Genomic DNA, 26,798 nt, shown 5'->3' with positions numbered 1-26,798 from the left:
TTATTATGTTAAATTTAATTCAATTCAATTCAACTTTACTCACAGTCTACATTGCACGAAAGGGCACAGTGAACCGAAAACATAATTTTCTTTGGGTTACACAGTGCAGAATACAGACATGAACAACAGCACTACAGGCAAAACAAGCAAGACAACCTACAGTAATGGCATATACATACATTGCAGTACATTATCAGGTATTTGTTGAATTTGAGTATTGCAATGATAATCATAAAACCATAGTATAAAGTGCTGAGTGCATATGCAATTTTGGTGCATACATCTGTGGGTGGCACACTTCAAAGCATACCAAATTGCGCGCACATTGACTGTGTGTGCTAGGCTAAAGAAACTAATATTATATTTAATGAAGATCCCGTGAAGATCGAAACATCGTCTCAATAAAATCGAATAGAGTGTTATTTCACTTGGAATGTCAGGGGCAGTATTGCAGTTGCTGTACCGCACTGTTGCATGTCCACTGCACTGTTGCACGTCCCACTGGAGACCCACGGGCAGACCAAGGACCAGATCGAGGGATTTACATCTCCACATTGGCCTTGGAACGCCTCGGGATCCCCAAGGAGGAAGTGACTAATGTTGCTCTGGAGAGGGAAGTCTGGAGCTCTATGGTGGAGCTAGATATACTGTTAGATAGACCGATAGACTATGGGTAAGCGGTTGAAGATGGATGGATGAGACGGTGTGTGGGCTCTACCTCGTTTGATAAATAGGTGGCACACTGACAGCATGTGCTTCGTATTTTAAATTATTTTTTGCAATATGAGGCAATCAGTTGCCTGTGTGCCTCAGGCAGCTGAATTTACAGAGTTCATCTACAGAGTAGATGAACTGGCCTCCCACCAGAGGTTCTGGGCTCAGAGTGCTCTGGAGCGAGGCCCCCTGAACCCATCAGAAGCTGCAAGGGGTGGTGCTCTGTGGCCTTCAGACCTTCACACAGTAGTTAACAGAAGGAATTTCCCTTTTAGGATCCATATAGAAATATGTGTATGTGCTCAGGCGCGCGTGCTTGTGTGTTTCTCAGTGGTGGAAGAAGTACTAAGAAATATACAAAAGTAGCAAGTTCACATGTATAAATGCTGTGTTACAAGTAAAAGTCTTGCAATGAATATAATGGGGTGGGTGTGTGTGTGTGTGTGTGTGTGTGTGTGTGTGTGTGTGTGTTTGTTTTGGTCTAGGTGTCAATCCTTATTCTCTCTCTCGCACCATAGCAGAGTGTCAGCCAGCTCCGCAGTGGCTTTGAGGAAGTGTTAGATTAGGGCTTATGTTATTTGACTCGTTATCCCTTCTGTGCTTCCTAAAGACCCCTGGCAGCACCGTTCGGTTTTGGATCCTGAGCTCAGGGTCCGAAACCAAAGCTCCCAGGGGTCAAAAAGAAACTCCTATCACCCTCTGAAACACGCAAACGCTAGGTTGTTGATACAGCATGGTATATACACCCTTGGGACGAAGTCACTCAGTTGAAATGCACCACCTGGATTGGTAGCAGACTGAGTGAAGACGGTATTTATTTGTTTGTTGTGCTGATGTGGTGTTGGTATGTGAAGAGTAGAGGACACTGCTGAATGTCAAGTGTCAAACTGTGTTGGTGTACATACGTACACACACACACACACACACACACACACACACACGTGCACGCACGCACGCACACAAGCGCATGTTACTTTTACTTTGACTTTTGAGTGTGCTCAGAAAGGAACCCTGCTGTCAGAACAATGTTCAGGCTTTTTGGCTTGCCTGATACTAATTGTCTGAAAGTGTGTGTGCGTGCGTGTGTGATGCGTGCATGCATGCGTAAGTATGCACATGCATGTGTGTGTGTTTGCGTGCATGTTTAAGCCTGTTCCAGTGTGTGAACACTGAACAGTATAAGGCTGGCTATAAGCTGACTGGAGGGGTCAACCATAAGGTTATAGCATCAGTGGTAGGCATGTCTTGCCCATGTATGGACTCATTAGCGTTTGTGAACTCAGTTCAACTTTATTGTCATTCCACATCACTCACGTACACAGTTGACCAAAACAAAAACATTGACTTGGAATCATTACTTTTTCAGCTCAAGCTTGTTAGAGACAAACAATACCTAGTAGAAACATAACTTTCATTTCTTTCCCAGTGCTTTGCGGTGTCCCATGCTTTCTAAACTATAAATTAAGATCGGCGGTTGGATCGGCGGTGGTCCAAAACTGCTGATCCGACCGATACAGTGCTCATGACATGGAGATCACCGATCTGACCCACAGATATCTCCATACAGTATATCGGCATAAAATGGATGGAGGCAGACAGACGGACGGGTACAACGGATAGTCATGAGTACAATGGATGCAAGAGGTATTTCATGCTAGCCAACTTGCATAGATTCCCACTTTCGGTCCAATGAACACTGTAATATACAGTGAATGCCATTTACGGTACAAGCTCCGGACAGGAATACTTGGCTTTGAAGTAAAACAAAATGCTGAGCCAATGAGTGACCTAAAACTAACGTATTAATAATACATTCATAGTAACAGGCACAAATGTTGTCATCTGATGTACATGTATGCTCACTATGCATAAACACATGATGAAGTTGGCCAATGCAGGTATATACAGTACACCATACTTGAATTCAACTGCACGGACAGATGAGGAACAGATGGGTTGGGTTATTCTTTACATGAATGAATATTATGGAGACATACTAGATATAGTACAGGTTAAAATATAAAGGTTAAAAACCTATGACGGCATGACAGAAATAACTAGATATGCTGGCATCGTTGCTAGGTAACCGACCGTCGAGCAGATGGTAACATGGCCTTGGTGTCATGTGTGTATTGCGTTACAGGACAGCAAAGGTACCTGTGTGAGCCTATAGGGCAACCTTTAGCAAACCGTACGACCTGCGCAGTGACTGACGGTTTGTCATGGCTGTTTTTAGGTTGTCCACGCCTCGTATGTTCTTTCCCTAATGGCTTACTGGAAGTCCTAAATCTACAGTAGCTGTGAGTGCAAGCCAACATTTGAACTTGTTTTTTTAGATATCGTTGCCTAACTCTAAATAATGTTCATTTTTCAGGAAATGAAAAATATAATTTTTTAAGGAAATTAAGAAAACCTTTTATTCTTTGCAATACTGGTGTTGTGACTTTATATATTGTCAATTACTTCCATGAGAGGGAGAGAGGTTAGCTGTTTTAGCAGACAGTTTGAGGGTCCAATGGAGTTAAGAGGTTTTGTCCAATACGTTTTACTACTTTCCATTGGTTCAATATTTTCGAAACAACACACAGACATAAAGGGTGTTCAATAGCACTGATTTATGAAAGAATCAACGTTGACAATTGACATCAGTTAAAACTTTTCGGTATCGGCCAGAAATGTCACATCGATGTATCCCTAGTACATTGATGCCACCTTGACATTTGAGGTACGGGTGCGTGTTTGTGTGTGTATGTGTGTGCGTGTGCGTGCATGAGCATGCTGCTCATGTGTTTACATGAGCAGATGCGTGTGTGTGTGTGTGTGTGTGTGTGTGTGTGTGTGTGTACATGCGTGTGTATGTTTTGTGAGGTTGCACTCTAGAATATAATTTGCAAGTAAAATGATGCTTATTCCTGAGGCCGAACCGAGATGTGTTTATGCTTGTTCTAAATAACATACTACTAGGGGGTTGGCTCCGGAACTGCAATGTGGTCTAGTCATATTGTCAGTCATGTAACAATGTGTAGTGTGTGTGTGTGTGTGTCACTGGTAGCATTATGCCACATTTTACTGTATGTCGCTGAGAGAGGAGAGGAGAGTGTTGACATCGAGGAAGATGTTGACAGAAAGAGTGAGAGATAATGGGTTAGAAGAAAGAAAGAAGGTTTCAGGCATTTGAAGCAAATAATGTGACAGAGAGAGAGAGTGTGAGAGATTAGAAAGAGAGACAAAAGCAGAGAGGAGGTTCTTGCCAGGACTTTCAGCAGTTCTCCAGTAAAGTGGCACCATGGCCTGCATTGCTAAACAGGCCTGCTCTCAATCACTGCAGTGCATACTAAATCTAAAACATACACCCACACCCACACGCGCAAGCACGCGCGTGCGCAGACAGACAGACAGACAGACAGACAGACAGACAGACAGGAAATAGAAAGGTGAGACAGACAGGAAATATAAAGGAGAGGTCGCACAGCTCATAGTCACGATGCCAAAAATGCTTTTTATTGGATTACCATTTACCAACGTTTCGACAAACAAGTTTCCTTCTTCAGGTTATAAACAGACCTCGATACGTCCTTTCAGGAAGTAGTGGTCTGTTTATTAGCCTTAGCCCAGCTGTTGTAAACATACCCAAATCAGTATATTATTTTATTTCAAGGTTCACCTAAATATTGATTGTCCTTCATGCTCTCTCTGTCTCCCCATGGTCTTCATCATATTACATTGAAATAGTGAGTGCAGTGTTTTTTTCCTGTTTAGCTACTGTTTTATGGTCATCTAAGAGCTTGATCTAAGACCAAATCTACCCTGCAATCCTCCCCTCCCTCCTACCCAACCCCCTTTGGTTCGCCATGCAGCTAAAACTTCCCACATTTATTTTCCTTTTTATCCAGCAGACTTGAAAGCCCATTAACCCCTCTACACATTCCTTCTCTCTCTCTCTCTCTCTACACACACTAACACATGGTTCCTGTCATGCACCGTGGCCTTTTACGTTAAAAGTAAAACATTGTTGGTTACATAAATTATGCTACATATGGGCCACTCTGACACTGGTGTCCAATAGGAGTGAAAGGTTGCTGGGATGATTCCAAGGGCATGTATATATATTTTATGCCTTATATATTTGAGTAAAGAGTGAAGGGTCGCACTCGGAGTGAAGATGAATCTGTTGCTTATTTCCCTGTCATGCCAAACAATGGGTGGGACAAACGTTTCGGATATCCAGCTTTCATTGTCGGTATCATTGTAGGATTATATATTGACATTGTCATGGGGTACAGTTCCCGTGTTCACAGCGCATTGTTAAGTCCACTTAAACCCTCTATTCCTAGTGGAATAGACCTGAGTTACAACTGTACTTGGACATCTATTTACATCTACACGTCTACGTGCACTAAATCTCCCCAGAATAGGGATGCTGGGCTTCAAGTCTGGATAACATGGTGGCATGGAAGATTGTTTTCTTCTACAGTGTCAAACAACAGCAGAAGGATGATGAAAGGGTAATGGCAAAAGGGCAATAGCTATTTGTTTCTGTGCAGAAGCTCTCATATGAGAAGTACCAGATGTTCTTGGCTGTACTCATTTGTATCACCACTCACAGAAGGACAACAGTAATATAATTCCAATTATTCCCTCATAGAACACAATGCCGCAGTGAATTCATCCATCGGTGCCAATGGAATGGGCTGTAGAGTTGGTGCAATGAGACAGACTTACCATTGTCCCATGAATACATCTATCTACAATACGTCTCTGTTGGTGTTATGGCCTCTCTAGAGCAGGATTGTGTTTGTATAAATCCAGCAGTCTGTTATGAAGTCAGTGAAATATGCCCTCATGCAGCGTAGTATTGGGTCCTGGGCCCCTGTATTAGTTTTGATTTATTAGACAGTGCAGGGTTAACCACTTTCAGATATATACAAGCTCATAATGCATCGTGTGGCAATGTGAGAATGTAGATCAAGAGGATTATGTTAATGCTGGACGGACGGACGGACCGTCTGTCCGACAGACAGACAGACAGACAGACAGACAGATGAAACACAACACAGGTCACATGGCATATTTGAACGTGGGACATGACTGGGTGGCCATGGTCATGATTACACGGTGCACGTTCCAACTGGGTTGGAACGTGCACCATTCAGACTAACGGGCACTCCTTCAGACTATGCTATCTCCCCGCGTCTGCTGTCAGAAGTCCGTGTCTAGTGGAAAATGTTTGCAGTCTGTAAATGATCTGATAGCCGCAGCCAGTGTTGTTGTGTTGTGGAAACGACACGGCAGGATGGGGACCACGGGCAGAGCAGGGGAAGGCTCGCAGCACCACCCAGTTCAGATGGGCGGAGGTGGTTCATGTTCCTTAAAGCAGGCCTGGAACCCGGGTGCTGTGCCAAGCAGGGCTGCCTGGCTGGGGCTGTGTGGCCGAGGTTTAACCTGCATGTCCACCCAAGGAGATAGCGGAAAAGACAGTCAACGTTCCACCGAGAACAGGTGGACAAGGTTATGTGGAAAGGGTGTGCTTGTGTGTGTGTGTGTGTGTGTGTGTGTGTGTGTGTGTGTGTGTGTGTGTGTGTGTGTGTGTGTGTGTGTGTGTGTGTGTGTGTGTGTGTGTGTGTGTGTGTGTGTGTGTGTGTGTGTGTGCGTGTGCGTGTGTGTATTGTATTGTGTGACTCATTCGTAACATGGTAGCAGTATATATCTGCAGGTTAGCAGGTACCGCAGCCATGGTGAGATCATGGGCAAAGTGGCATACAGTGAGTGCGTGTGTGTGCGTGCGTGCGTGCGTGTGTGCGTGCGCACACGCTGGTGGCTTAAAGATAGCAACAACTATTTATACATTTTGAAGTGTGGGATACAGTGACAACACACATACCAGCTACCGTGCTCCCCACTGACCTCCGCTTGTCTGTCACTTTGGCTCCACTGTCCGTCACCATGAGGTTATTATGAGTGGTATTATGGGAGCCCAAAAGATGGACACCTTATATTCATAACGTCAGCCAAATATACATTTTATTTCTTAAAACATTGATCGGGAAGGTCTATAGCTGTTCAATATTCAAAAAACACCTACAGTACAGGAATTTTGAGTGAAATTGACTAAAGAAAATACTGCTGGTGTAACAGAGTAGTGCTGCCTGAAGCCCAGAAGCCTAACTTCAACCATATTCCGAAGGCATTCCCCTTTGCATGAGCAGTATAGTAGTTGTTTCCCATGTGATGACCTGGATTCAAATCCAGGTGCTGGCATTACATTTAATTTCATTTTTCGCGCAGACGAAATGAAAGCCTGGGTATCGAGGCTACATTTAATTTAACACAGCTGATACGACAAGTGACTTTCAAAGACTGCCCACCCGGAGCCATGGCGGCTGAGATAACAAAACACTCTCAAAACTACTCTTGTCACCTGAAGGATAACTGTCAGTGATGAATCAAAGAAGTAATAACACTTGGAAATCTGTTGCAAGCCTTCTATGTTTCCTGTAAAATAGGATTGAAAGTCAAGAGTCCTCCTTGGTACCTGTAGAGCAACCCACTGCAATCAATAGAAACATAATATAGCTCCAGTGTTTGTTTCGTCTCTGAGATGAAGTGTTCATGAGCGCATTAATGCAACCCCCTTCATGCTGTAGATTACTTGTGAGGATCGCCTGGGCCTCAAAACGCCTGATTGGATTGCTCTCTTATTAAAGCAATATTATTCTAATATCTCACTAGACTCCTTCAATAAACATCCCGCTTATGTGTTTTCTCCTTTCTATGCCGAGAGGGAGGGTCGGAGGAGGACATGAGAAGTTTATTGTGTTATTACTCTCAGAGAAGAACAGCAAAATCTAGAGTGTTGTTTTAACTCTGACTCCGTCCACACTAAAGCACTATAAAATCGTTCTAGCTCAAGTGGATGGCAGAGTCCACACCACAACTGTGACGACAACGGTGGTGAACAATATGTGGATACAGGGCTTGGTTTGGACGGCCCTTTAGGCTGGATTACACCAACAGGAAAAAGCATAAATAGGATAAATAGGATATAAATAATAATAGGATAAAGCATAGTTTAGGCCTAATGAAGGATTTGTTGATCTAGGTTTGATTTGAGCTGTGTTGCACCACTTAAATGTAAGCATTGCTTTAACAAATCAGTGTGCGATTAATTTGGATTTTCTGCCATGATGGATTGGTCAGTGTAAATAACGTGGACACTTCTTGGTGGTCCAAATGCCACAAAGCCATTGTGTGTAGGCCTTTAAGTTTAAAGACGAGGTGCAATGGCTTTTTGGGGCATTTTAATTTGTAGTTGTCTCCATCAGGCCGAAGGCATGGGTATGTTTTGCACTCCGTCCGTGTGTCCGTCCGTCCGTTAACAGCTAATCTCTGGCACCGGCGTTAACCCGGTAGATGCCAAACTTTGCACACACACTCCTAGAATGCCAACGACAAACCTCTGCCCCAATTTTTCCAGAATGGCCTGTTATAGCGCCACCAGGATGCAGACTTTTGTAAAACACCTTTTTAGTTATTACTCCTCCAGATTCTGTCTAAAAATCCCGCAAATCGTTACACTGTATCTTTATAGTCGTGTGCTCAAAGTATACAGTATATGGCTGCATAGTTTCATTATATAGATATTCCACTGTTACGTTCTTAGCTTACTTTCTATGTATATGTGATGTATTGCCATGCTTTTGCAGACACTTTCCTACTAGGTTGAGGAATAAATTCCACCCTTTTCACATTTTGTTCCATTTTTGGAACAAAATGTGACCTGACCTGGCCTGGTGGAGACCTGTTTCCCCCCCTTGAGGGGCACTTTTTCTAGTTTCTAACTTATAATGTTTTCAGATACATATTTTAGCATGCTGGTTAAGTTTAAAATTAGTAATACACTGTCTGGATGGCACCTTGAATGAGATTAAAAACTGAGTAGTTCTGTAATCAAAACCAGCTGTGTTTGGAGGAATACGCAGCAATGGGAATAAAACAGGTAAATTAAATCAAGATTCTTTCGAGCCGGAGCCTCTACACGTCATCATCACGCAGCACGTTTTCGTTCAAAGAAAGTAATTAAAATTTGATGTGTATGGACTTTGATATAAAAATACACACAAATGGAAAATTTCCCCATTGTTTTAGCATCTATTGTTAGGTATGCCCATATGATGTCCATGGATATGCTCTAAAACTTTACATGAACACTCACACAGGATGTTGCTGTGTGAAGGACAGTTCTGGGCCTGGGCCCAGTTTGGTCTTTTATATTTCTTCTGTCTCCCCACAATGAAATAGTCTAACCAGAGATGGAAAATATGGAATGGGCACACCACCAGAATGGAAAAGAGAAGGTCTAAAAGAGGCAACAGCTGAATGCTAGTCAGATAAATGAATGAAAAGTTTTAGTTTCTCTCTTCTGTTTCTTTTCTCCTGATTGTGTGCGGAGCTGTTTATTTTTCCCCAACGCTCAATTTACAACAGAATAACATACAATTGTCTACCACATGGCTTGTATATAATGTTGAGTTGTATTGGAAGTTGTGTCTCTCTGTACAAAACCATTACATGGATTTGTTTTCAAAGAGTGCAGCAGACAGTCTTTTTCATAATGAAATAATAATGTTTGTGTCTGCGAACTTGGCTCCACACTACGCGGCAGGCAGGCGGGTGAACGAGCGCTGGAAGAATAATTGCATGTTTGAGATTTGAATCTGGGCTTGGAGATGGGGGAGCGGGGAGGGGGGGGTTGGTTGGCAAAGGGAGGAGGAGGAGGGGAGAGAAGGAGGGGATAGGATTGGAGCTGGAGCTGGTTAACAGGCCATTGTGACGTTCCCTTCTGATGTGGCCTGGCTCCCACATGGAAGCGTTTAGTGGCCCCCGGGTTCACAGTGAACGGCGGAGGAGGACTGAGAAAACAAGACTGCAGGAGAAAGAGAGAGAGAGGAAGAAATAGCCAGAGACAGAGACATGTGGAGGGGGGGAGGAGAAAAGAAGAAGGGAAGATATACTCACGGTAGAAATTCAAAGGATGTGATCTAGGGTGGAACTATAGAGAACAACCAGACGGAATTAAAGTAAACAGGCTTACAACTTTGGGACTGATTTAATGACTTCTCTTCCCCGAGGGGGATTTACATTCCCTCCCTTGCTCAACCCTTGCCTTCTCTCTCTCTCTCTTTCTCCCTCCCTCTAGCTTTGGCCCGCTTCCCCTCATTCCCCTGCTCTCTCTCTCTCTCTCTCTCTCTCTCTCTCGCTCTCTCTCTCTCTCTCTCCCTCCATCCCTATACGCTCATCTCCCTCGTGTTTTCCCTGCTTATCCAGCGCTCCAATGGATAAACATGACAGAGGGGCCGAGGCCAGGGTCTGTCTCATGTGCTTTCATGTGTTTTCATGTCTCCAACTTCATCTGTCAAATAAACACACAGTGCATGTGCGCACACGCACACACACACACACACACACACACACACACACACACACACACACACACACACACACACACACACGGTACGCACGCACGCACGCACGCACACTAACATGCTCACAGATAGCCAGTCTGATTGATTGCAGGTTTCTCACTCCCTATGGCCCTTTTTTAAACCAGTCCCTTGACTTGAAGTGCTCTCGGGAGGTTCCCTCGTCAGGAAGTGCCCCTCCAGCTGAATCAAGTTCCCTTGATTAGGGTGCTGGGTATTTTAAAAAATGCACTCGCCCTCAGAAACAGGAAACAGACACCATTGTCTGGTCGCGTTTTCCATGCGGACACAGATCAGGGCTGTACAAGGCAATCGAGTCTAGATCGGCATAGACTCGCTCTTGAGGGCTTTATAAGCCACTTACACTCAAGGCTGCTTGGTTTCGTACGACACTTTATGACGCAGCCTCGTGTGAACGTGCACATCGAGGGCAAGTGTGTGTAGGGCGAGTGGTGAGGAGGCCGTATGTCTCCCTCAGAAGCCCAGCCCCAGCCCACTCCCAAAAACCTACTTTAACTTTACTTTAAGTCAGTGACAGACAACAGGAAAGTTTAATTGAAACTTGGCTGCTCTGGTGGCCTTTACCAGTTGCCTCCAATAATGTGTACGCAAACATTGTCAGTGTTAGCTCAGCTTGAACTCTTGACAGTGTAAAAATTGGTCCATTTGAACATTGAACATTTGCCATTCTTCATACTGTTTTACTGGATGTGCAGAATATGCGGTAGCTGGGCTTCAACTGGCTCATGCTCTTCATGTGATAACCACCCCCATGGGCCCTCTACAGCACAGTCTAATAAAGCAGAAGAAAATCACCTTTAAAACCAGGCCATTCTTTATTAAAGAGAGTGAAACACATATGAAACATATTGACTGGAATTTGTTTTGCTCCAGGGGACTGAGTTCATCATTACACAGTAAATGAAAAACATAAACATATTGTTTCTATGAGAGTCTTGGATGGTGGGTTGGTGGTTTTAGAGTAGACTGTCTGGACTGACTGTCCTGAACTTGTGCTGAGTAATTAGTGGTCTTGAGGCTTGTTATTAAGAAAATAAGCATTCTTGTCTCGTATTATTTTACCCCATGTTGATCATTGTATCATATTCAATTCACCAAACATTGCTGTAACCTCCTCGATACTCCACAGGAACCACTGAGGGAAAAGTCCTTGTTCTGATCTAGATGCACGCACTGAACCAATGTTTTATGTATAGGATAAGCCTAAGCCCTATTTTTTGTTGTTTATTTCATTATAATTCATTAGTTCATAGTAGAGTTCATGGGATTACAAGTTATATAAAGTTCATGCATTAGACAAGTGTATTTCATTGTGTCATATTGTTCTATGTAATGTTCGTCTTTTCTACAAAGATTGCCTGCCAAAGACAACACATACAGTACAGAGCTATAGCTCCACTGTATAACTATAATTCTGGAAGCCAGGAAGCCAATTCATCCTGTATTGTGAATGATGACGCCGGCTGTGACAGAATCATGTCTTAATACATGTGTTTAACTGTCTTGTTGCAGGTGAGATATCATGAAGTGGGTTAACTTAGAGTCTTAGACACATGAAGTAGTAAATAACCAGGGAGTATTTTGATAGTGGAGAAGTTGGCCGTGTATCTCCAGCATAGACTGTAAAAAATATATGGACAAAGCGTTCTCCGGGTCTGATATGGACGTAAGATGAAGCCTGTCAGTAAATCGCCATCTTTCTAGATCCGTTTGGGCCCAGCTGGCCATTGGCTGGCCCAGACAACGAGGCGGGACTTCCCCCCTTCTTCTTCGTTGGTTTTTCTTTTGACTCGAGCGGGGGGTGGTCCCGATCATAGACTGCAATGGTAGCCACGCCCCTCAGAACATACTCAACTTTATGGTCATTTTTTAAATAAATGGGACCATCATTTTCCAAAAAGAATATTATGACATGAGAAATGAGACTTTAAACTAGTCTCGCCGAAAGTATTCATGACCGCATGTTTGTTAAGGTAATACAGTCTAGGTGAAGTTGGGCACAAATACATGGACCTCTATGGAGATATGGGGTTTTTTGGGCCCAATGACACAACAGGCCATTATATGAACTTTCAGGAAGTCAGGATTTCCTACTGGCTTCACACAAATCCAGCCTCACTGCCCCCCTGGTCTCCAGTCCACAATGTTTGGTGTAGTAATGTTAGCAGTTTAGCTTACCAGCTAAAGTTAACATAGTGACTACAGAGCATGCTGCAGAGGCCCCAAGCTGCTACTGTGTGAGTGTTTTGTGAAGAATTAATTCATTTAAACTCACTGTAATACAATTTTAGAACCAATGTATTCATGTATTTTTGGTGTCATGAGTTTTTGTCGTTTTGTTTAAAACAAATTTGCGTTTGTGATATGTGTGTTATGTAGGCTAATGTTACGTTTATGTCCAGTTATAGTATTTGTCAGTCAACGAGAAAGCCAATACATGGCCTGACCTGTGTTATGAATGATGATGCAGCAGCAGGCTGGACAGAAAGTGTCTTCATAGTATTGTTTGTTTTGTTGTACCACACTGATATGGACTCAGTCATTCATTGAAGTGTGTAAATTATGCAAACTATTTGAAACAGAACTTTTATTTAACACCAGTCAAAACACCACATTTTTCAAATGGCCGAAATGTACAGTATAGCCTATTGGTATAATGACTGAAGTAGTTAATGTAAAATACTTTTTTGCTAAAGGCCAAAAGGGTGAAGGAATGAACTAGATTTTGTTTTATAATGGGTTGAATCTAGAGTTGCAACACCCTCCATTGACAGCCCATTCATCAAAATGGAAAAGTCTGATCTATCATCTGCAATGTTAAACTCACCAACATTGCAGCTGTAAGGCAAGCTTGAATTATCCTCTTTCAATCTGCAAAGCGTTTGTTTCATAACAATCTGAGATAGTGTTGCACTGTTGCCTGCTAATTACAGAGAGAGAGAGAGAGAGAGGCAGGGGGAGATTGGGAGAGGGGAGTTGCACCACTCAGTTCCCACGGGTGTGATTTCTTTCTAAGTGTTGGAGTTTGGAAGCGCTCGTCGAAAGTCACTGAACGCTGAACGGCCCTGCCTCCATGTAGTGGAGTAGAAGTAAAAAAAAATAACTAAAATATATAAATAAATACCTCAATTGTACTTTGAGTAAATGTATTTAGTTAATTCTGGTGGAACCAGATGGAAACCTTCAAAATGTTATAACACTTATGTCATGTCTCTCTCTCCCTCTCTCTCTCTCTCTCTCTCTCTGCCTACCTCCAGCTCCAGGACTCCGGTCAGCAGCGGGCGAGCAGGCGGAGGGCCATAGTGCTGATGGGTCAGCACGTTGCCACGGACACAGAGGTCCAGCTGTACCAGCGGGTTCTGGAGCAGCTGGGCTGCGAGGTCAGCCTGTCCAGATACGCAGAGACCAGCCCTGACCTCAGAACACAGCAGGACGGTGAGTGAGTGGGAACGTTGATCCCCGCCGACGAAATCACATCAATCTCAATATAGACCAGCGATGCTCAACCGCTTTCATTTAACGGACCCCAGTTTGATATGCATTAGGTCAAGGACCCCCGTTTGATCTGATTTGCATCTCCCTGGCTGGGACCCCAATCAGCGCTGTAATATTATCCTAAAGGTTTTAGAGAGTTTTTACACAAGATTGACTTGATTTGTCAGGTTTTGTGTGGTGCAACCACTCCAAGGAACAGCAATGTCCGTGTCCGCCTATGTGTTGTTCACCTATGTATGTGTTGGTTGATGAGCACCAGTATGAGTACCAGTAGGGGCGCTGTTGTGCCAGAAACAGTGAGAGAGAGACAGTGCTGCACTGTTGCCTGCTAATAGAGAGAGAGAGAGGGAGAGAGGGAGAGGGAGGAGGAGGAGAGAGGGGAGTTGCACCACTCGGTTCACACAGGTGTGATTTTTTAATTTCAGAGTTACAGACCAATGAGGATCCATTTGGTTCCTACAGTAACTATCAATCATTTATGTGGGGACCCCTGCTAGTTAGACGGGGGGGACGGATGGACGGACAGAGAGAAGACGCGTGGTTGAGAGAGAGAAGGTGGGGGTGTGAGGGAGAGAGGGAGAGAGAGGGGTGGGGGGAGGGAGGGAGGGAGAATGGAGTGAGATTAGATTAGAGTGAGAACATGTGAGAGCGCAGATGTGGGTGTCAAGAGAATCCGCTGTAATGAAAGACAAGATACTTGGAGTGAATGATGGTGTGAGGTGGAGGAGTGAGGGGGAGGAAGAGAGAGAGGGGTTGGAGAGGGCGCGTTTAAGAAGAACAATGAAAGAGGAATAATGATTAATCTGGCCAGTATATTGTGTGAATCTGGCCAGTGTGATGTCCTACTTCAAGGGTTTCGCGCAAAAGTAGCGCAAATAGTCGATCTACAAGCTTTTTTTTAAACTTTTGTATAGTGGTCAATTCTGTATGTGGGTTTTATAAATATATAACCAATGAAAAGTATTAACAAGAGCCTGGGACTAAATACCTGAAACACAGGTTATGTTTTTCATTTCCTACAAAGTCTCCACCTGAGTGCGATGATCCTGATGACGTGCACACGGTATTGAAAACAATATAAACTGGTTAATGTAGAGAGCAGAGTAGTCATTTGGAATTCTATGGGCCCCGTGGCATGCTGCATTGGAACCAAATGCATAATTAAATATTTATTAAACACAAAATACTTATTAAACAATGAAATCCTTTAAGAGCCCTGGCGTCAGCCCTGGGGTTCTTGGAAAGTTCACAACATCTCACTGCTATTTTACAGTCCGGGATAGAAAGCATCGTTCACTCGCATTGTGACTGAACGATGGCGAGAGATAGACAGAGACGGACATAAACCAATGGAGTATAGGGATGTGTAAAAGTGTCCGAAATGAAAATCGATTAGTGTAATTCAGTATTAATGATTAATCAATTAATGTAAAAAAAAAAAAAAAATAACCATAAAAAAAGCTTAAATTGTTGCCTTTGCAACAGATATTATTTTTGAGGGGCGCTTGCGTTTAAAACAAAGTAGTTTTACACTGTTTCCCAACTTTTCACAATCTTTCTCTCTGTCATACTGTCAGGCTGCTGCTCTCTGGGAGAGAAGTGAAGCATAATTTATACTGAAATGGGATGTGTATTTTTCTATTGGTGTTGCTTGCAGTATGTGATGTTGCAAGACAAACTGTATTTGAATGCTTAAGTCACTTGTTTTTCGGGAGTGAAATGCTGTGTTTTTTCTCACCTCTCCATGTTTTCCCAGCCTTTTGGTGGCTCTGTGGTCACAAGCTATGCTTTTGTAACATTGTGTGTGTGTGTGTGTGTGTGTGTGTGTGTGTGTGTGTGTGTGTGTGTGTGTGTGTGTGTGTGTGTGTGTGTGTGTGTGTGTGTGTGTGTGTGTGTGTGTGTGTGTGTGTGTGTGTGTGTGTGTGTGTGTGTGTGTGTGTGTGTGAGAGAGAGAGAGAGAGAGAGGCGAAGCTGAGCAGGTGGTGGTGGGGGTTAAATAGTTAACTGTTCTAGGGTGTGTACTGCTTGACTGTTTACTGTGTTTATGGGTGGAGCTGCATTCATACAAGTCAGCCCTATCCCCTCTGAGACAGTAAGACACAGAGGAAAAAAGGACATAGAAACAGACCAAACGCTATGAGAACCAGAAGGAAAAATAGAACAGAAGTGAGAGAGGAAATGGACTGTTTAAGGTGTGGCAACCTTAAAGTCCTCCCAGCTCCCAGTTCATACTTCATATAGGCAAGCTGATATACAGTGAAAGAACAGATGTTTAAAATGCTACGCACAGCCTAATGTACTGCTCCTCTCTAACAATGCATAATATGCCAAAAATGCAAGACTGTGTGTGCTATGGAGATAGTTTGGTATGTACACGTACAGTATGTATAGAAATATCATATATATGATATATTACATAGATATTCATAACGGCTAAGGGTCGATTCATACTCCTATTTTAGAGCCGAATAAAAGTCGGTTCGGCGCTGTAGAGCCTACAATTTGACGTCATTTGAGGTTCGGGGGGGCGGGTACCGTCCTAAAGTCGGCTCTTCGGTGCTACTGAAATTTTCTGACGAGCCGAAATCATTTCGGCACTACAGCGCCGAAACAGGAGTATGAATCGGCCCTAAGTCTCTGAGTATTTGCATTCATTAGTCTTGTGTGTATATCATTGTGATTTCCTGTCATATGTGACAGTGATGGGGGTTCAGTGCGCAGATCAGGCAGAGATGACTGACAGCTGTGTCTGCTACTCAGATCAAAGAGCCTGCAGATAATTAATGCTACTTTAGCACTGCCCCTAATGTCTTTACCATCAGTTGGAGGTCAGACTTGACTCTTTTACAGCCGTCACATAAAACCCCGACCCGGGCGACCCCACCCTGTCCCCTGCGGTCATCACCTTGGACTATGGTGCATTGTATGCACCATGATGTCACCGACACAACTGTACTTTAGTACATATTTGAGGTATTTGTACTTTACTTGAGTATTTCCAATTTCCATTACTTTTACTTCTACTCATTTTGGCCATTTGAAAATAGCCGAGCCACAAGCTCACAATGAGAAATCCTCCATTTGGTTTTATTTGTACACTCAGAGTTAAAATGCAAGACCACTTGGTTTGTGTGTACCTTGCCATGATGTAACATCTCATTCATCTCATTCTGGCCAATCACAATTTGCGTCCTCACTTTCCCATCTTCATTTTAGTCTTCAATGTTTGTGTTTACATAATTGCTCCAGGGATTAGAAATCGAAAATTGAAAATATGCTCCTGGGAGGCAATGGGAGGGAGGCAATGGCGATGCGTGATTGGATTGTATTGGCAAGCTTTCCCGAGATTCCTTGCGAAGCATTACGGAAGGGGATGTTCGTTAGGCCAATCAGAGGCGTAACTCCCTCTTTCCCAGCAGCACTTCCGAGTTTCTGCTTGACTTCGTCCTCCCGTTGGAGACGGGTCGCTCCAATGAACTGCAGCAGACAATGAGGCATATATTTTATCTATGATAAAAATGACAAAATGAACAGGAAGTTAACATTAATTTATATGTATACAAAAAAAGGCTTTATATCAGGGACAAAAAAGACAAGACAAAAAACCACATGACAAAAAAAAACATTTTGGAGTTATGAGGTTATGAGCACTACATGAGTTTTGAGTGCAGTTCGTCCATTACGTGCCATCTCCCTCAATTTGTACCTACTGTATTTATTATTTTTGAGGGGTTTTCCATCACTCCAAAATTGTTTCCTGGGCTGAATGTCACTGTGCCCCTTAGCCTTCAATGGAGCATAAATAAGGCTTAAGTAGGGGACACAGTGTTGGGAGAAGATAACTATCAAGCCCTACAAGGGGAAGGCTCCGCAGGTCGATATATATACGGCTATGCCGGCAGTTTCACGAGTCGACCCAGACTGAAGTAAACATATTAACCACCTCGATTTGACTAATACTTAGTTGACCGGATCGGCTCTGTACCTGCACCGCTGTTTTCTTCCCTCTACAGTCTACACCAAATCTAGTAGGCAGATATACTGTAGGCTGTTTCGGGGATGCTATAGGGTTTGAGGGGGTTATTGGGTTAAGCTTCGACAGGCGGCTTTTTCCTAATTCAGCTCGTAACAGACACAACAGACAATAGCATATCTGCCCATCAGTACAGTCCCTCTGCTATCAGATTGAATTTGTCTCAATGATATCGCGCAGAGAGGATAAATGGGAGCGTTCAGGAATGGAAGCCACGGAGTTCCTGGAACACGGAGATGTTTGATTAGATCACGTCTTATGACATTAGCCTTTTTATTGGCCGAGAATACAGCACGTTAGAGCTGTGGCCTGTAGTGCCACCGAGGGCCCCTCTGTGCAAAATTGTCCCCATAGTATAATTTGAGAAGTAGACACTGTGAGGACCATTTTCCTGGTTGTTTCAGAGATAGAGTTTCAATCTTATGGTTAAAGTGGAAGTTTAGAGATAGAGTTTCAATTAGAAAAAAGATTTGGGTTAGGCATTTAGAAGTTATGTTTAGAGATTCGAGATAGAGTAGTAAAGCGTCTTTGGGTACTCAGAAAAGCGCTATATAAGTTTGAGATATTATTATTATTATAGTGGTCATGCCTGATCAATACCTAGTTGCACTTGTGTCGACCATGCACCGAAGAATTGCTGATCTACGTCGCAGAGTGGGCGGCACATTGTGAGATTGTAGATCTACTACTTTTCGGCTTCAAATGCCCTCAATTCTTTTTTAATTGGCATTCGTGAAACTGATGTCACAAAATGTTCATGTCCTCATAAATACGGTCATTCAAGTGTGTGTGTGTGTGTGTGTGTGTGTGGTGGGGGTACATGCTTCTGCTTTGGATCACAGCTGACAGGGAGGGGTCAGAGGACGGGGCTCTGCTATCAGTCATCTTGTCTTCTCTCCTCTTTCCTCAGCTGTGCTAAAAGCTCTGCCGTATAAATTGGCACAAATTCATAAAATATGAACTCTCTCTCAATCTCTCTGTCTTTGTCTCTCTCTCGCTCTCACATAAGCGCACACGCACACACAAGCAGGTAAACCTGTGTGGTCAGCCATCTCTCTGTGTCGCCTGTCAGAGGTTTTGTTGGGAGCACTTCCTCTTATTCTCTGCACTCTCCGCACAAACAGCCCAAACCGCAGCCAGCAACACCAGCGTACTTCCTGCAATGATGCACACTCCATTCAACATGGCCCGCTCTCACCCTGCCTGCCTGCGCCTCTCTCTCTCTCTCTCTCTCTGTCTGCCTGTCTGTCTGAAATGCACTACCAAAAGCAAGGTCTTCACACATCCACAAAGAGATTGCAATAAGAGGTGTTATCACCTGCTCCACTACTTTTGTGGTCTACCTTATTAAGTGCCCATGTGGACTAGCATACATAGGTAAGACCATTAGAGCCCTCCGAACTCGTATAAGCGAACATACAGTAGAAGTAACATTAGGTGTGGCGATGAGAAAAACCCTGTAGCAGCCCATTTAAAAAAGTGTGGACATTAGGTGGTGAAATGTCACATATTTGTACAAGGTGCGCACACTGTTTCTTCCGACCCAAATCCCTGATGTCCCTATTTCCTGCCCGTCTGTCTGTGTGACTGTCTGTCTCTCTGCCTCGCAAGTTTTTCTTTAGCGTTGTTGAGTTCACACATTTTTGGGTTGTGGCTGCCTTTAATTATTTTTGCCTTTTTGTGGGTATGCTTGCGTGCATGGGTGCGTGCGTGCGTGCGTGCGTGTGCATGCAATCTTATGAATTAAATCGTGTTCTCTTCATCTTTTTCCGGAAAATTAAAAGGCAAATATTTTCTGTGTGTGTCTTTCAGGATTGAGCGTGTGGTCCATCCTGGTGTGTCTCAGCACTTCAGAGAAGAGTTGTCTCAGAAGAGTCTTCCTCCCACGACTGGCTCCACAACAGAGGGTGAGACTGTCTTCTTCTCCAGCGTTACCTTTCTAGCCCGTACTGGAATGACAGGGATTTGTATACTGAATGTTCTGTTCTGTTCTGTTCTGTTCTGTTCTGTTCTGTTCTTTGTGAATTATTTTCGGTGCCAGACAAACAGGAGAGAAGCCAGACAAATGGGAGAGAATTTAAGTGTGGTTGCCAAAACAAAAAAGTCTGTCCCTGCTTGGTTCTGATTTCCCTGCCCCTGAAGTTGTGGGGCACCAATCAGGGCCCAGTATGCAAATATGGGAGGCTTTTTATTTTAATCCGCCCCTTGGAAATGCAGGTCCGACACAGAGATACCTGTGCAGTCTGGCCATGCCAGGCTAGGCCTTAGAACACTCCATGTTCAATACAATTTCCCAATGCTCCTAAATATAAAATGTGAATTATAATATGCATGTCAACTTCAGATGTTTACGACATTCAATGTTGTGAATTTTCTCTGTGCTGTCTAAATGGCAGCTTCTGGTGGACAGTCCCCATTCACTGCATCCACAATGAGACACAGGTGTTTTCCATCATCACCACTTAACACATTGGCCAATCACAGTTTGGGTGTGCCCTATATAAGCAGCAACTCAATCCACAGCCCTCACTCACTCTCCAGCCTTCACTCATGAGTCATGCCACATGCAGTGCTCACTGAGTCTACAGCTTCAACCCAGTCAGCCATGCGTACTTGAACTATGTAAGACTTTGTTCTGTCTTGATTGTATTGCGCTTGATTCTATATGCTTGCCATGCTAGTGTCTAAATGCCCAGAGTTGTATATTTGACTTGCTTTGCAATGTAGCCTATCATCATAATGGTCTATTTATTGTCTAAATTAAATGTTAGATGTTAATGTTATTCCATTTCTTTGCTTTGTCAGACACTATTGCTTAATGGAGAATAAAATTGTCAACCATTGAGTCTTTTGCATGACCTGACCAGGGAACGAACCCACAGTACAGTTAGTACAGCCCAACAACGCTTTGTTCCCACTCAATTTAAGCAAAGTGTCATTACTTCCAATGCAATGTTGAAATGAGTCACTAATTTGTGCAGGACGTCCTGTTCGCCATATCTGTAATGCTGCATAGGCCTGCCGCCTAGTGCCTACTGTGCTTTTTTTTGGGGGGGTATAAAAATACATTGATTATACTTGCATATTCTCTTTAATGTTTTGAAGTGTCCCCCCCACCTGCTGTATTCAGTACAGGGTGTAAATATAAAGCGACTAATGCAAAAAATAATTAAGATGCATATCATGTGACCAGGAATGCTGTTTTACATGGTGTTGTAGTCTAATATGGCTTCCCACGTGCCTTGGGTGAAGCTGGAAGTGACTGTGAAATAAGAGCCATTAAGAGAATTCTTTTCACAAGCTCAGCCTCTGACAGTCTCAGAGAGAGAGAGAGAGAGAGAGGGGGGTGTTTGAACTCCGACAAGGCTCCTAGATGTTAAAGTCCTCCCGACTGTATGCTAACCACTGACCCTTCATCACCTGTCCTGTGACATCAATTCCCAACCTGTGGCCCGGGTCCCACTGGTGGGCTGTGAGGATATTGCTAGTGGGTCCCCAAATCATTAGTTAACCACATAAACCCTCAATAGTTTAGAAATGTGTGCTTTGTCTGCTCTTTTTTTTTTTACCCTACTATACCAAACCTCTTTGCAGAAAATAGACAATCTGCAAGTTTGCGAACCTGTTATTTACATTTGATCAAGTATGAAATAGGATTTAAATGTACAAAATAATTTAGCTGGAGACCCCCTGCAAAGGATCCCCTATTGGTCCCCGAACCGCATTTTGAGAACCTCTAAAAATGTAATGCTTAGAGCTATTAATTTAAATAAAAATGTTAATGTTCAAAACCTGTGGTTTTCAGTATTTCAAAAAGGATGTATTTAGAAGAGAATTATCTGCAATGACAATAATAAAAACTGAACTAAAAGGCAATGGTTGCAGTGCCATTGCTTTGGTCATACATTTGTATTGACCTATCGCTGGCCTACCTTTTCTTAGGTCAACATGATCCCTGGGATACTTGAGGCTTTCTCTGAGACCAGTGGGGGGCGCTGTCGATTCCACACCCGCACACACCTGACAGGTGAGTCCATGGCTATCACAGAGAGATGAACGAACACACCTGACAGGTGAGTCCATGGCTATCACAGAGAGATGAACGAACACACCTGACAGGTGAGTCCATGGCTATCACAGAGAGATGAACGAACACACCTGACAGGTGAGTCCATGGCTATCACAGAGAGATGAACGAGGCCAGTTGTTTTGCCTTATGCGGACTATGTGAATCACACGAAGATTGGATGTGATGGAGTTTGACAGTGGTTTGTCAGCAGAAATCAATGCACTGTCACTGCCTGTAGGTCTGCTGCACAGAGAGAAAGGATGCACACCACATATCAACGCCTGTTACACAACAAGCGACAAAAATGCACGCACGCACTCACACATTCAGCACCCTCTGGAAAAGGTTAAGCAAGGGGAAAAGATTTGGTGTTTGCTTTTTACAACAGTTGGCTCACTTAGTAAGGCTTGCTCAACAATTTACCCCCGAAGTAAGGTCACATGAACAACAAATGGCCCAGAAGTAATGTCACGTGATCTTAGCCTCCTGATTCTGTTAGAAGGATAACGATCTCACACATCATTAGCAATCCCTGGCAATGGCTGAGTGGGTACGACTTCCACCTCCCAGGCCATCTGGTTCAGCACTGTGAAAGTTGATCAATCACTGGGTGTGTACATGGGTAGCAAAATGCGTACACACAGGTGGATCTTATTGTTGTAGACACTACATTAAGATGAGGGTTGAATGAATGAAGCCCTGACGGGATCAGGCAAAATGGATAACTTTAACAGATGAACATTTTGTCCCTTCATATGAATATCCATACAAAAAGCAGACAAGGAAGTTTCCAGTCAGCCAGAGTAAAACTCAAAGAGCGCAGACGGAGTTGAGGCGTTGGAACCAATCGTAGGGAGGATGTGTCTAGTGCTCTCCCAACATCTGCTCACATGTGACGGGCCTCCTCTTGTCCCGGTGCGCACAGCATGAAGACGGCTAACCAGCCAAGACAAAAACTCTGTAATTACACATAACGATTTCAGAGAGGCACACAATCGACGCAGCACTCTTCAGGTCCACCGGGCGAGCTGCATGACGAGTCGGAACCGAGAAAGTCTTTGAGGCAGATAATAGTTATTTTGTCTTTGCCTGCATTGGCCCCACTTATCTTCATTATCCCAGAGGAAGTCCAACAAGGCTTTACAACGGCCTATTCTGTTTGGTGGCCCTTCATTTACCCCTGCTCTGTTGTCCATTCATCGCCCCCCCCCCCAAACACCATCCCTACAACAATATCCTCTTTTCTTTTGGCTGCGCTCCCGCGCAAATGTTGACAGAACTGGCAAAGTCTAAAGCATGCGCTGCGGGCCACAGTTGAAAAAGCAGTGCTTTCTTTTCCGACACTGTACTGTCCCGGTCCTCGCCTCCGCAAGCCCTCCTCCACTGCCTGATTCTGAAGCCCCCTTTCAATTCAATTGTCACAATTAGGAATAAGACACATGAAGGCGAATGTCCTCGGCGGAAAACAAAACGCGTGAGTCAGACATAATGACAAGCAGCCGTCACCGCTGCATGCTGGGGCTGTTTGTTTTTCCACTGAGGCTGCCCCCCCCCCTCCCCAAACCCCTGGCTCAGGGAGAGGGAATATTTGTTCGGTTTTCCTGGTTCAGCCACATCTCGGAAGGCCAAGAGTTCAAGTAGTCATTTTTCAGAAATGTTATTTTCCTGTTGCTGCTGATGAAGCCCGGTTTATACATAGTTGCGCGGTGGGTGTCGCACCACGGGAGAATGGTGGATCTACTACAGGCTCTCAGCCTGTATGATCCGCTGTTTTCGGTGCGTGACGCCCGCAACCAGCCAGTATAACCCGGGCTTAAAAATGTGGAAAATGTGCACAACTTTCAGCATGTGGCCAGTGCTTTGTCTTGTGTAGTTTCTGCCCACGCTGATGTGCGTCCGAAAACAACACTATCAGGGAGTGGGAGAGGCTCTGGGGTCATGTCCAAGTTCGACAGAGGTTCAGGGAGGTGCAGCCAAGCCCATATATCATGGAGTCACATATCAGGGAATTTCATTAACGTGTGTCTGGCGGGGGAGGTCGACCTGCTAACAAAGCCTGTAGATTTGCCGCTCAGAGAAAGCATGTGCACCACCGATCAACAACTACAATATACACTCACACGCACGCAACCATCGCAACTGTGTACGTTTATGCACACACACACACACACACACGCACACACACACACACACACTTCTGTTCAGCTCCTTGAAAAGCATGAAGATTGTTATATAGGACAGTCAAATACAGTATAAAACACAATCACAGCCCAGCACAATCCATGGAACACATGGGAATAACAGCACTCCGAAAGACTTTAAAACACAAAGCAAGTCTTGACCTCAATTACACACATACTATTTTTATTCTTGGACATATCAACTTTCAACCACTTGCCTAACACTGTCTAATGATTGGTGCTGATTTGGCAAACCCCACCCACCTGTTACCCCTTGTTGATTAAAACTAATATAAGAACTATGTGCAGCGATTGTTTACCGAGGTCTTTTTGTCATTGTATCACCCTCAGAATCTCCATTACCCATGAGGCCCTCAGCCTGCACACCAACCAATGGGAAGCTTGCAGTATCTTCCGATGACACTGGTCATGGCAGGTCAGTTGTACAAAACAACACACAATGTATGTTTTAACCACTTAAGGCACATTTCATACTTTGAATCTTTTCGGAATTAGTGAAAATGGGTGATCAAAATGAACTGCTTCCATGCCTTATTACATGTCAATTTAAGTTCTGCTTCAATGTGTAATGTAGCCATCTCAAATAGCACTTCCACAGCAAAAAATACACAAGTATACAAGATGCCAGTTGGAGAGTACCTGTAGGCTAATAGCAATTACCTCTCCACCAACTGAGAAAAAAAAGTAAAAACAAATAAGGTTTTTGAGACATTGACACATGAAGAAAATGATAAGGGACAGCTTCAGTGACTCCACAGACTCAACTGTGTGTGTGTGTGTGTGTGTGTGTGTGTGTGTGTGTGTGTGTGTGTGTGTGTGTGTGTGTGTGTGTGTGTGTGTGCGTGTGCGTGTCACTGTGGTGCTGACAGGCAGACGGGCAGCCCCTCCACACAACCGGGCCTTGTTGCCGTGATGAGCGTGTACGTCCTTATCACCACAGCAACTCCGTTGACAGCCTTCCTTCATCAGTGCAGCGTGGTGAGGAGCGGAGAGGAGCCGCACGGACACACAACCCAGGTACGGACCACACCGTGGTCTTGTGTTGATGCGATGTATATTGTGGCGTGTGTAAGTAGGTGTGTATATGTGCATATGTATGTATGAATGCTGCTGAAAAGGCCATTTCAGATTACATCCCTGTTTCACGGCTGTCAAGAAAACACTGACAGATAGGTGCATAATAGACATAGAAAGGTGTCTACCTTTCTATGTCTATGCCTCCTTCGACTCTGCAGGGCCGTGGGTATCTCGAGAGGAGGCAAGCTGTTGTCTTGAACGTCCCCACAGAAGGGGACGTTCGGTAGGCCAATCGGAGGTCATGTAAACGTTTGTTTTCTCATGCCAATTAAAGCTCCTTTGGATTTAATTGACGTCTGAGAATATACGCTGTGATTGGCCAGTAGTCACTTGAGTGGCAGCGACGCAGCGTAGCTCCTGCACTTCCGCATTACAGTGCGATACATCATGTCACTCCAATGAACTACAGTGGCCAATGAGGCATCTACTGTAGGTTGAAGGCTTGCTTTTTTTTTAGGGAGGGGCGGTGGGGCGGAGAGAGATAGGAATATCATAACCACTATTAATCACTTGCTCAACACTTTACTGTGTATTGCACTTCTCTGCCTTTTCCTGATATGGCCCACTTCTCCACGTGATGTTGATTACATTTGCTGCAGCTGTGGAGAGCAGTGGATGGCTGTACTGTATGTTTCATTGCAAACGTACTGATAGTACATTAACTATCTTCATCTAGGAGACTTGATGCAGACACGACCAGGGTTGAAAAGTAACTAAAGTAATATTAGATCTTTCCAATAACTAGTAATATAACTAATTACTTAATTTTTTTTTTGTCAAATAGGTTTTTATTGAGAACAGATTATACATTGTTGTAGATTAAACATTGTGATATGAATTACATTTTTTTGAGTAATAATATTACTAATATGTTACTATTTTCCAAAAGTAACTCGTTACTATTTTCACGAGCCTTCTATAATTTTTATCCCACGATTTTGCAACCCATTCTTTCACCCAGTATCAATTATCTAATGTAATCCTGGGCACTACACTTCCTCTGCCAACCTGGGGGGGGGGGGGGGGTGGGGGGGGGGCATGCTTCCTTCTATGCATGAGAAGTCCAAGCTGCTTCTTTTCACCTGACAGGGGAGAGTTTCCCCGGCCGGACGTAGCGTGTGGATTCGGCTGATTCACGTCTGGCTTTTTAGCCAGGCTAACCTACCCCAGGACGACAACATGCAAACTCTACACAGAAAGGGCCTTTCACCAACCCTGCCTCGGGTATGGGCACTGATGACCTGAATATATATATACCATATACCACAGCATTCTCAGCCGGAATCGAACCCAGGACCTTCTAGCTGTGAGGCGACAGCCCTACCGACTGTGCCACCGTGCCCCAAATGAGCATTGTGGTCCAAAAAACAAACTGCCCCGGCGATATTGTCGGGGAGGTGTCTCTGTATTGTTTATGACAGTCAGTCACGCATATTTGATACAGTCTGTTTCTAGAGAAACTTTAACTAAATCAGCAGCAGCAACATTAGCGTTTTCTCACAGTCAGGTGATTCTTCATATCCATATGAGTGAATGGATCTAAAATCCCACTATGGGGATTACAATGCAAATAAAAAGTACATGAACCCATGGACTTAGCGCCCTCTACCGATACTGACGTCAGACTTCGATGCATTGTAGCTCTGAGATGAGGTCACACACAGTGAGTGTTACAGAACCGGCGCATGGTTTCCACTAGGAACGTTGCT

The 26,798-nt window shown here is 44.0% G+C and overlaps 1 protein-coding gene across 1 annotated transcript in view; it reads left to right on the top strand.

The window, feature by feature from the left end:
• The window catches only part of cped1 (cadherin-like and PC-esterase domain containing 1), a 109,792-nt gene that overhangs the window by 11,115 nt on the left and 71,879 nt on the right, over positions 1-26,798 (top strand). Inside the window, exons 2-6 of the mRNA XM_080757155.1 lie at positions 13,472-13,649; positions 19,555-19,649; positions 21,685-21,769; positions 24,343-24,427; positions 24,882-25,029. Coding sequence (XP_080613281.1) covers positions 13,472-13,649; positions 19,555-19,649; positions 21,685-21,769; positions 24,343-24,427; positions 24,882-25,029 — 591 coding nt within the window. The remainder of the gene's footprint in view (positions 1-13,471; positions 13,650-19,554; positions 19,650-21,684; positions 21,770-24,342; positions 24,428-24,881; positions 25,030-26,798) is intronic.

This window comes from Protomyctophum bolini (assembly GCF_963924005.1).
Source record: "Protomyctophum bolini genome assembly, chromosome: 23".
NCBI lineage: Eukaryota > Metazoa > Chordata > Actinopteri > Myctophiformes > Myctophidae > Protomyctophum > Protomyctophum bolini.
Note: the sequence above shows the minus strand (reverse complement) of the source record. Positions and strands in the feature narration are given on the sequence as shown.